The following is a 12,213-nucleotide window of genomic DNA, read 5'->3' as shown; positions in this document are numbered from 1 at the left end:
TCCCTCCCTCTCTCTCTTTCTTTCTTTCTTTTCTTTTTCTTCCTTGCCTTCCTTCCTTCCTTCCTTCCTTCCTTCCTTCCTTCCTTCCTTCCTTCTTTCTTTCTTTCTTTTTCTTCCTTGCCTGCCTGCCTTCCTTCCTTCCTTCCTTCCTTCCTCCTTTTTTGCTAGTTCTTGGGCTTGAGCTCAGGGCCTGGGCATTGTCCCTGAGCTTTTCCACAATGGTGCTTGGGTTGTGCAGTAGACAAAAAGAAAAAAAATCCTGCTCTTCTGAAGTTTAGGTTCTCCAAATATTAGATACAAAAATATATAACTGGTTCCTGATTCACTGGATGTTGGGCAATAAGTGTTATGGGAAAAGTAAGAGTAGAGTGAATGAGATCAGGTATGTGGGACAGGATAGTGACTAAGAATAGACTTGCTTGGACAGACATCATTAGCTCCCTCCCTTAGTTGAGAAAAGTCTTGTTGAGAGGAGAAAATTATTATATAGGTATTCTGAAGGAAAATAATTCCAGATGGAAGGGAGAACTGAGTGCTAAGGCACAAAGAGAGGAATATGTTCAAATAGTCACCAAAATGGCTGGAACAAGAAAAGTAGAATAGAAGCTGAAGTCAGAAAGGTGGAAGGGGGCAAACATGTAAGGCCTTGTCTACCATTTGTTGTCTACTTTGGTGGTTTCTACTCTGAGTGGAATGTAGATATACTGCATGTTTTGGAATTGGCAGTGAGGTTGTCTGACTTAGTTTTTTTATTGTGTAGAAAACAGATAAGGAAGGGCAAGTGGGGAAACACTGAGACCAGTAGAGAGGCTATTAGAGTCATTTAAGCAGACCTGGAGGTGGAGAGAACTGGCTGACTACCCACTCTCCTTTGAAGATATAGCCAAATAAAATAGCACTTCAAAGTTCATAGAGGAGTGCAAGCAGAGGCACTGAAGATGGCAAAGATTTCTAGGGAGCTCCTGCCAAGAGGAATAAAAACAGGGACAATAATTTACAAGCAATATAGTTTCCACTTAGTGCATTCTAGTCTCTTGCTTTGCAGTCCTGAACCATCGGCCTTGCTACATGACAGCCACAATATTGGGGATACCGCTTGGAGAAAGGACCACCTAAGAAATTCACCCCCTTCTAACCCCATTCTGACCCTCAGCTGTTCAGACTCCCAGCTCATGCACAAGACCTAGACAGAGTGAGTTGTCAGGTGATTTCTGCCATATCACTGTCCAGCTGGCTAGTGTGAGACACTCGGTATGTGATTTGCCTAGCTGTGCCCACACAACCCCTGGATCCATGACAGAAACTAGGATATGGCTGTTTGTAAAGTCATTTGCTTTATGGAGAGATCCATATCTCAGAAATAAATAACTGGAAAAGGGAATCAGTCAGGACCTAAGGGGGAAAATTACTCCAGGTAGGTAGACCAGATGGAGGCATATAAAAATTCCCTTCTTCCAACTACTTTTTCTCAGGGAAGTAGGAGGCTGGGTTATTAGCTAAGAGTGAGAGGAATATGGGATGTGATGCTAAGTTTTAGAGAGATGGAAAAGTCATCTCATCGAGTTGGAGAATTGACCAAATGAAAAGACTGAGTGTGAAGTACAGCCTGATTGCAGTAAAACACTCCAAAGAAACCCTCATTTTGTTGTATTGAAATGACATACTCCCTCCTGGCTTTATTATATATTTTTAATATAGCTATTACTGGTTAGCTTGAATTTCTTTCAACAAAAAATCATCACAGCATGAAATTCATGTTGAGATGAGAGTATATGAAGCCTACAGGAACACTTTTGTTTACCTTTGGAGAGGCTTTGCTGATCATTTTATTTTATTTTAATTCTATTTTACTTTCAAGACAATGTCTCATTCTGTAGTCTAGGCTGACTTCAAAATCACCACCATGCCCAGCTTGCTCCTCTCTTGACTACATCTTTTTTTCAGGTCTGATGATATAAAACAGAGGGCCTTGTACATGCTAGGCCAGCCCTATACTACTGAGCTTCTCTAGCTCTGGGTGATTTTGAAGCAACATCTCACTGTGTAACTCAGGCTGGGCTGGAACTCCTGATTCTCCTGCCTCTGCCTCCTGAGTGCTAGGATTACAACTGTGTACCACTATGACCGATGGACTCCATTTTTTAAATTTATTTTATTTAAAAGTGATATACAAAGGGATTGCAGTTACATAAGGTAATGAGTACATTTCATCTTGAACAGTGTTACCCCTCTCTCATTTTCTTCTAATTTTCCCCCGACTTCCCTCCCTCCAAGGTATAAAGTTTATTTCCAACATAGTGTCTAGGAAGTTATTACTGTTGCCTTGGTTCACGCTTTGTCCCACAGTTTCTGTCATTTCCCTTCCCTTCCCCAAATCAGAAAAAACTTATATACAAGATTGTTTTTTACCCTGTGAATCAATCAGCCAGATAGAAAGCAAACACAGAGTCCTACCATGGGCTGCTGAATGCAGCCTTCAAAGGACATTGGCTCTTGTTACTTGGTTGCTTAGAAAAATAGCCAAATTGCCTGAGTTTAAGGAAGTGTTAGAGTCAGTGCATGTGGGGGAGGGAAGGGATTCAGTAAAGCTGTGGGTTTTAGATCATGGTTGGGATCCTGCTGCTGGATGGGCTGGTTTGAGTTCATGGCTACCTGGCTGGATGAAGTTAGGAAAGAAGTGTGTGCCAGAACCCTTGAATTTGAATTTTAATGTTGGCTAGATTTATATAACACTGGATTGCTAAGTAGATTTGGGTTAAGTATATCTCTCTAGGGACTAAGCAAGCACCACAAATAAGGCAAAGTGCTTAAGCACTATGTACTCTCATGAGGACTTCCCTAGCTGGTTTCTCACTAAATATCCCTTATGATGAATTTGGAAATATTTTAAATCATAGGCTAATCTGAATGTGAAGTATCTTGGATAAGAAAGCTCCTTTGTCTAGCAAAAAATTAAGTTCAGGATGTAACTAACTTAAAAAAAAACTGGAATGGCTATGGTTTGCTAACTTTAGCCATAAACTTTGATGAGCTTCTGGGGTAAAAATGATCTATTGATGGGGGACAGATTGATTAATCTGAGTGATTATTTTCAATTCCAATACAAGCTTCTAAATTGTTCATGTTTGATTAATTTGGTAAGCAGACAACCCTGTTATCCTTTTACTTAGTCATGAAGAAATTAGCTATAGTTAAAAGAAATGTAGTGTTTTCTTTTAAAAATTGTTTAGCTATAGCTGTGAATAATAAATAGCTTATGTTAATCCTGGCAACTCAGGAGGCATAGATTGGGAGGATTGAGGTTCACAGCCAGTCATGGCAAAAAGTTATTGAGACCCTAATCTCAGTTATTAATCTCAGTTACTACAGGTCTATACCTGTAATTAGAACTATGCAGAAAGTATGACTGGCAGCATGGCTGACGTTATAGAGTACCTGGCTAGAAAGCACATAACCATGATTTCAAACCCCAGGACTGTCTTTCCCATCTCCCACCAAAAAAAGAATTGTGTAACTACTGTGAACATGTTGGCCTATTTCCTTCCAATTTTGATCTCTCATCTATTTCATGTAGTAAAAACCATTTTAGTAACAGAAGATTTTATCACAGGAAAATTTCATTTTAAATCCTTATTCTGTCTGCATGAACTCTGGCTTTCATAAATGCATTTATTTATGTAAGCCATCATTTCATATCATCTACCATTTAGTTAGCATTCAGCACTAGTCTAGCATGTGCATTAAAGATATCAGGAATAAACTGGGTGCAGGTGGCTGATACCCATAATCCTAGCTACTCAGAGGCTGAGGATCATAGTTCAAAGTCAGCCCAGGCAGGAAAATTCTGTGAGACAATTATTTCCAGTTAACCAGCAACAAGCCAGAAATGGAAGTGTAGTTCAGGTGGTGGAGCACCAGCCTTAACTGAAAAGGGCAACTGAGAGCATGAAACCCTGAGTTTAAGTCCCCATTCTGGCATACACCCAGAAATATCAGGAGTATACCTAGCACATTTACTAATTTCTACCTTGCTTTTTTCCAATTTACATCACTGAATGAGTATTTTCTTATATTTTTTTTAGCAACCTTAAAAAAGTGAAAACATATGGGCTGGGAAGGTGGCTTAGTGGTAGAGCGCTTGCCTTGCATGCATGAGGCCCTGGGTTCTATTCCTCAGCACCACATAAACAGAAAAAGCCAGAAGTGGCACTGTGGTTCAAGTGGTAGAGCACTAGCCTTGAGCAAAAGAAGCTCAGGGACAGTGCTGAGGCCCTGAGTTCAAGCTCCAGGACTGGCAAAAAACAACAGATGATCAGATAGTTATATAGCATCCTTTTAAAGTGTTCACTGCAAATAATTAACCCCTTCCAAACATGGAACATGATATATTTCTTTTGCCCTGTTGCCCAGACTATTTCTTTAAGAAGAAACCAGTTTGTCATACCTGTAATCCCAACTACTTGGAAAGCTGAGTTTAGGAAGAATTCAATTTGAAAGCAAGGGGAGGGAACTGTGACACCCACCTTGTTCCCTGGTTATGTGGAGGCTGAGATTGGGAGAGATCCCCAAAAAAGTAATTCATAAGACTTCATCTCAAAAAAGAAGCTGGGCATGTACCTGTCATCCTAGATTATCTAGGAAAAGCAAAAAATAGGTGAGTCACAATCCAGGCACAAGCCTGGAGACAAAGCAATACTCTAATATCAAAATAATCAGCACAAAAAAGCTGGAGGCTCAGTGGTTGAGTGACTGCCTACCAAGCTAGAGGTCCTAAATTCAAGCCCTGTACTACTAAAAATGAAATTTCTAGGGGAAAAAAAGAAGTTTCTAGAAGTGAAACTTCCAGATTGAAAAGATCTAGCATGAGTGTTCATCAGGATAATTATTTCCCCAGTGTTTTAAGACCTTTTGTATTTCTTTGTTTGAAAGTTGCTTTCCAGTTATGCCTGGTAGTACATGCCTATAATCTCTGCTACTCAGAAGGAAGAGGTAGGAGGTTCACAGTCTATGGTAACCTAGGGAAAAAGCCTAAGACCCTACTTGAAAACCAAAAGGACTTGGGGGACACTCAAGTGGTGCAGTGCTTGCCTAGTATATTCAAATGCCTGAGTTCAATTCCCAGTACTGGAAAAGAAAGAAAGAAAGAAAAAGAAAGAAAGAAAAGAAAGGAAGGAAGGAAGAAAAAAGGAAGGAAAGAAAGAAAGAAAAAAGGAAGGAAGGAAAAAAGGAAAGAAAGGAAAAGAAAGAAAAATTGCTTTCATGTTTTTCATATAGAAGTATAACAATTTCCCATTTGTTCTTCAGTAGTAAGATACAAGATAGGAAGTAGAGCTGTGACTCTAAGTAGTAGAGCTCTAGTCTTGAGCACAAGAGCTCAGGGACAGCATCCAAGCCCTGAGTTCAAGCTCCACGTATGACAAAAAAATTGATATAATGTAGTTCACAGTTGAATGTCTGCCCTCAGGAAAAAGTATATGCCAGGCTTGGTGTGGGACAGAGAAAGCCCTCAGGCACACTTTCTAACATGGGGCTGCCCATGCCAGCTCTTCAAGCTCCTTAACCTCTGAACTTCACTTTCTTTATCTGCATCTCACAGGGCTGCTTAGAGACTTAACCCAATTTGGTGTGACAATGCCTTAGCAAAATGCTTGTCTCATAGTAAGAGGTCAAACCATGTGAGAGCTCCTTTTTATGGTCATACCTATCATGCCATCACTCAAGAGGCAAAAACAGATGTGGGTGCATGTGTGCATTAAAATAGGCATCTGGGTTTCTAGAAATGAAACTTGAAGTAGTTGGTTCCTCTGTAGTGTTGAAGCCATGTGGTTAATGCTTCTTTAGCCCTTAAGGTACAAAATGAGCCTGAGAACCAACATATGTGTTCAGAAGTCACAGTGGCTTCCTAGTAAATGCACATCATCAAATCTAATTTGTGTGACACACTCTCAGAAGGCCACTCATATTCTTTTTTGCTTTGTGTTTGGCATACCCAATCCCACTTGCATAAACCCCTACTAAAGAACTTGGACAAGTATATTGTTATTGGAACTTCATAATGGCTGTTGGAGGAGGGCAGAAAGGTATGAGGATGCTCATATCATGGCAGAGAGAAAAATGAGTTTCCAAAGGCATGGGAGACATGCACACAGTCCCCCAGCTAGTGGTAAGAACAGCCAGCACCAACAAAGTTTCCTTGACTCAACTTTAGTCAGGTTCCTCTAAATCTGCACCCTTGACTTTGGGTTTTGTGTCACCTTTGACAGTCTGAGCAGGGCTCCTGCTAAGACATTTTACTGAGAATCCTTTCCCACACCTTGATTCCTGATCACTCAGTTTGAACACCTCCCTCTCTGTTTAAATTCCTCAACCCTCTGCTCCTTCCCCCTCAGACAGACCAGGAAACAAATGTCAGATCACTTGGCTCGACTCCAACAAGAATCCTGTTGGGTAAGTTCCCCCTTACCCTCTTAGTTTCTTCTTAGTAACTTTCCTTCTACCCACTGCCACCTGCTCCTTGGCTATAAATCCTTACTTGTTACTATATCCAGAATTGGGACAATACTATCCCGAAGTCTCTCCTCCCTTGTTGCAGTTTAACCAATTGCGTTCTCTAGCCTTCTTTGACAGCACCAACACTGGAGGTACCCCCGAATCCCAGTCCTAGTCCTAAACCTAGTGCCCCCCTCACCTCATCAACATAGTCATTCAGACACCACCATGTGGTGAGAATAGTACAAAATAACTTCAGTAATATGTAAATTTAAAGCCCAAAATGTAGGGTGAAAAAATGAGAACCTCCCCTATTTCAAATATCTGTTCTAGTTCACTGTATCACACATTTAAACTTTTGTAGGAAGTTGGAAAGAATGTGTTCATTTACTTGAAATAATGAAATACTCCCTTGATTGATTAATCTTCATTATGAAACATCACTATGCAGTCCTTCATCTAAGAAATCATGAAAGTATAATTCTCAAACTTCTCACTATTTTTGGTAAGTTTTCACAAGCGGTTATTTTTGTACAACAGGAGAAAGTAAGGAGAAATGGAGAAGAAAGAGCAATATTCTCTTGCTTCTCATGCAAGTTAAGACTTGCAATCCAATGGCTTTGTGTGTGTCTGTGTGCACGTGTGTGTGTGTGTGTGTGTGTGTGCACACTCATGTGCAAGCATGCATGTGCACACACATCAATACTGAGTCTTGGACTCAGGGCCTGGGCATTGTCCCTTAGTTTTTGTGCTCATGGCTGTCACTCTGCCACTTGAGCCACAGCTTCATGTTTTACTTTTTTGGTGGTTAATTGGAGATAAGAATCTCATGGACTTTTCTAAATGGGCTAGCTTAAATAGCAATCTTTAGAGCTCAGCTAGGATTATAGTTGTGATTGCATGACTCCAATCATTTTTTTCTTTTTGCCGGTCGTGGGCCTGAACTGTGGGCCTGGACACTGTCCCTCAGCTCTTCAGCTCAAGGCTAGCACTCTACCACTTGAGCCACAGCGCCACCTCCGGCTTTTTTCTTTTTGCTTATGTAGCACTGAGGAATCGAACCCAGGGCTTCATGCATGCAAGGTAAGCACTCTACCACTTAGCCACCTTCCCAGCCCATCCAATCATTTTTTAATGTTGTTGTAATGCCTGCCAACATGATTGATAATCATTTTAGGGACATTTTAATTGTTCTTACCATTTTCAGTCTTCTTCCAAAATGGAATCTCACAGTCTGGTGGAAGAGAGCTTCACAGGAGAGGCACCAAGATGAGCCTGCAATTCAGCCAACAGTGTCAACTACAGCAGAGAAATCAAAGATAACATTTCAAACACCACAGAGCACTATAATGTAAAACTATGCTGTGAACATTGCTTCAAACATGTGCTAGTGAAAATATCTATTAATAGTATTTCCTTCTTCACAGTTAGATAGAAAAGAGTCAAACTCTGAAAGCCATTTCAAATATTCCTAAAAGTCTAATTTTATCTTCTTCCAAGAATTGACATTTTTGACTACCACATGTTTTTTTTTAAATCACTAGATGGTAAACTATGTTTTGTACATGATTTGAATTTCCTCCCTCCCCCCTATCCACTACCTTATAACAGAGTACACATCATCCAAATGTGATCCAACCCTTAAAAATACCTTGCTTGATGGCACAGAGTACTTCTATATCTGGAGTCCTCTGAAATGAAGAGATTGACACAGGAAACATACATTCACAGCAGCTCTAGGCTGTCAACCCTGGGCTTTCTAAAGACAAAGAGAAGGTTAGATTGCAAAGAGCAGGGAGGAGTTTCCACCCCGTTCATGGGGTTTGCAGAAGCAACCAGTTCCTCTTATTGCCATGACCACAATTGGAACAACATCTTTTCTCAATCCAAAAACTTGATACACCAATCTTTTTCTTTTTCCTCATATAACAGGACTTGTCAACTTTGGCACTACTGTGATTTTGACTGATGAATTCTGGGTCACATTGTAGGATGTTGGTAGCATTCTCCATCCCAACAAGTAAGTTGGACAAGATGGTATAAGCCTACTACCCCTGCCCTATATCACTAGATAGCATTAGCTCTATCTCCTTTACTTTGTAACCATCACAGATATCTCCAGACATGGCAAAATAGCCCATGAGGGGCAAAGCAGCACAGGTTGAGAACCACTGTTCTATAGATACCTTAAGAGATATATCCAAATTTGCCTTGTTTTGCCCTTAACTCAGCTGGAAGGGATGCTGGTTTTTAAAGCAATGACAAAATTGCCCATTGCTGCACAGAAAGCTTTGTGCTGGGCATTGATGACTTATGCCTGTAATACTATGTACTCAGGAGGCTGATATATGAGGATCCAGGTTCAAAGCCACCCTGAGGAGAAAAATAATCCATGAGACTTTTGTCTCTAAGTAAACACCATAAAGTAATAAGGGGAGATGTGGCTTAGGTGGTAGAGCATCAGCCTTTAGCAAAACAGCCAAGTGATGCAAGGCCTGAGTTCAAGCCCTAGGCCTAGCATTAAATAAATAAATAAAAGCAGCAATAAAGCTGCCCATTGCTTCATAAAAAGTTTTGCTTCTGAAAGTGTGGTACTCAAGGGAACTGTTCCCTTCTTAACTGATTATGGAAGCCTTTTGAAGCTAGAGTCAAAATACTATAGCTATTATAGCTATTATTTAGGGGGGTTGTCAGTCATGGGGCTTGAACTAGAGGGCCCTGATCACTGTCCCTGAACTTTTTCACTCAAGGCTAGCACTCTACCACTTTGAGCCACAGCACCACTTCCAGTTTTTTGGTGGTTAATTGGAGATATGAATCTCATGGACTTTCCTGCCTGGGCTGGCTTCGAACCATGGTCCTCAGATTTCAGCCCTTTGAGTAGCTAGGATTAGAGCCATGAGCCACCAGTGCCTGACTTTTAAAGGGATTTTTTTTAAGGTAGTACTACTGGAGCTTGAACAGAGAGCCTTGTTTACTAGGTAGGCATTCTAACACTCAAGCCATGACTCCAGCTTGTTTTGCTTTGTGTCTTAAATAGGGTCTTAGGTTGTTGCCTGGGGCAAACCTTAGATAGTGATCCACATACTTAGACCTCCAACTCGGCTTGGGTAGCCAAGCTTATTTGTTGAGATAGGGAGTATCACTAACTTTTTGCCCAGACTGATCTAGAATCATGTTCCCTGTGATTCCCACATCCTGAATAGTTGGGATCACAGGAGTGTGCCACCTGGCCTTAAATTTCTTTAGTTTACCTATCATACCTAGAGAGGATGTAGGAATGGCAGTTTGATGTGAAAAAATGAGCTGGTAAGATCAGGTTTAAATTGATGGGTTGAAAAGTCAAATTACCTGAAAAACTAATTATTAGAGAGACTAATAGATGACATTTGCTGAGGATTTATTGTGAACCAGATACTATATTAACTGTTTCACATCTCATCTCATTAAATATTTTAAAAATGAAGTGTATTGTTGCTCATTTCTTATATATACTAGAATTGGTACAGGAAGGAAATTGGACATTCCCTATGTCAAATGATACCCATTCAGGATATAAAGATCAAAGTACTTGGCTGTGTAATCAAGATGTGGAGATTAACAACCTTATTACATGTAAACAGTAACTAACTCAAACTGGTAATGAAAGGAGAAAGCTCATTTAGAACAAGAAAATCTGCAATGCTTGGGAAGATAATTGATAGGAAATGAAAGCAACACAGATGTTTGGGGAGACCAGAGCCTTTCCATCCTGCTCTACATCTTAGAGACTGAGGTGAATGAGCACCAGACTCTTTCTCAGTGCTGCCATTTGCTTTGGTTTGGCCAATTGGAAAGGCTCAATTGGAAACTGGAGGGCAGGATCTTTCTTTCCCTTTCTAACTGGCGGGTGGGCTTGTCCCATGTAGCTCTCCTCCCTGAATCCCAGTAATTGTTCCTTTCAGAGAGCCAGGCTGGGAAGGTTCTCCCCTGAAGTGCTGCCTCATCTTTTCTGATTTCCTGAAATCCTGTATAAACACAGTCACTTTGCTGAACTCATCAATTTCTCATGTGAGTGTGACATCTGTTTCCTGCCAGGGCCAGGGAGGATGCAAAGACACAAAGAACTGATGAGAAATATATTGCTATTGGAGATAGAGGATATGCCATTGTTTAAAAATGGGAATTTTGATGAAGTTGATTTGTAGTTGCTGGGCAAATTTAGTCAAATACCAGTAGGATTTCATGTTGTCATATTTATTTGAAACTGAGGGACCATTTGGGGGAATCAATTAGGCCTTTTTTGTTTAATCACAATGACAGGACAATGTTATCCATGAATGTCATCTCTGTCTGTATAATGAAGGGTATGTTACTGAATATTTGGCATTGAGTCAGACTGGGATGTGAACACATTTGAGCATAGCCAGTTAATTTCTGAATGACAATGTACCAAGGGGAAGATTTCTTTTCTGGTTCTTTAAATGTATTATTTTAATGATGCATTGCCTAAATCATCATGATAACTAAAACTCTGATGAAAGAGAACTCCCAATTAAGCAAAAACACATATGGGGCATTTGTTTAAAGTTTAGATGAATGGTGAAAGAAATTTTTAATATAATGTTGTGCGGGCTGGGAAGGTGGCTCAGTGGTAGAGCACTTGCTTGCATGCATGAGGCCCTGGGTTCGATTCCTCAGCACCACATAAGCAGGGGAACAAAAAGCCGGAAGTGGCTCTGTGGCTCAAGTGGTAGAGCGCTAGCCTTGAGCTGAAGAGCTGAGGGACAGCGCCCAGAGGTCCAGAGTTCAGGCCCCACAACCGGACCCCCCCCCCAAAAAAAATAAAATAATGTTGTGCAACTAGCTTTGGGTCTAAAAAAATAAAGCTATTTCTCATATCAAAATGGATCTTACAATTTCACATAGCTTAAAATTTAAAATATAAGATGTTAAAGAATAAAAGTTCTAGAAGAAACCACATATTAATGTTTTTTATCATCTTAAAGTGTGAAATTCTAAGTATGACAACAACAAATAAAACTAACAGCAACAGTCCCTATGTTTAAAAGAGATCATTGCAAATTTGACTACATAAAAATAAATCTGAAGCCAGGCCCATGTCTCTAATTGTAGTTACTCAAGGGGTTGAGATCTTAGTGTCAAAAATTTAAAGCCAGCAGGGGAAGGAAAGTCTATGAGATTCTTATCTCCAATTTATCATCAAAAAGCCAGAAATGGAGGTATGGCTCAAATGGTAGACCACCAGCCATGAGCAAAAAAGCTAAGCAATAGCACAAGGCCCAGATTTCAACTCCTAGTACCAGCAAAAAAATAAAAATAAAAATGACAATAAATAAATCTGTTTACTCATCCAAAGTGCAATTAAGAACATGTCCCTTGTAAGTGCTCAGCAAATTGTGCATGAAAGTGATCATAAAAATAAGAATTCAATCAACTAAGTCAGTTTTGATGGCAAGATCATTAGATTAATTCATTGAAGTGACCAGACATCTGATTGGGTTCACTAGCTGGCTGAATGTGCTAGGAGTGTGGTCAAGTGTCTAGTAGTCAAACATTAACAAGGCCTCTGTTTGTCAGACAAAACACACATTAACTCCTTCTTAACTCAATATCATAGATTCAGTCCCAAAGGGGTTGTTGATTTTCTAATAACTGGCATTATTTCATGTTAGGGATGGTGTGTGTGTGTGTGTGTGTGTGTGTGTGTGTGTGTGTGTGTGT

The 12,213-nt window shown here is 40.2% G+C and overlaps 1 protein-coding gene across 2 annotated transcripts in view; it reads right to left on the bottom strand.

The window, feature by feature from the left end:
- The window catches only part of Tlr7 (toll-like receptor 7), a 23,632-nt gene extending 15,353 nt beyond the window's left edge, over window positions 1–8,279 (bottom strand). Inside the window, exons 1-2 of one of the 2 annotated variants that reach the window (XM_013032192.1) lie at window positions 8,141–8,279; window positions 7,688–7,764 (exon numbers count right to left, since the gene is read on the bottom strand). In XM_013032192.1, coding sequence (XP_012887646.1) covers window positions 7,688–7,764; window positions 8,141–8,210 — 147 coding nt within the window. In that variant the 5' untranslated portion in view covers window positions 8,211–8,279. Of the gene's footprint in view, window positions 1–7,687; window positions 7,789–8,140 lie in introns of both variants that reach the window. The other variant, XM_013032193.1, reaches the window with a different exon arrangement.
- Window positions 8,280–12,213: the final 3,934 nt, after the last annotated feature.

Source organism: Dipodomys ordii, unplaced genomic scaffold (assembly GCF_000151885.1).
Source record: "Dipodomys ordii isolate 6190 unplaced genomic scaffold, Dord_2.0 Scaffold150, whole genome shotgun sequence".
NCBI lineage: Eukaryota > Metazoa > Chordata > Mammalia > Rodentia > Heteromyidae > Dipodomys > Dipodomys ordii.
Note: the sequence above shows the minus strand (reverse complement) of the source record. Positions and strands in the feature narration are given on the sequence as shown.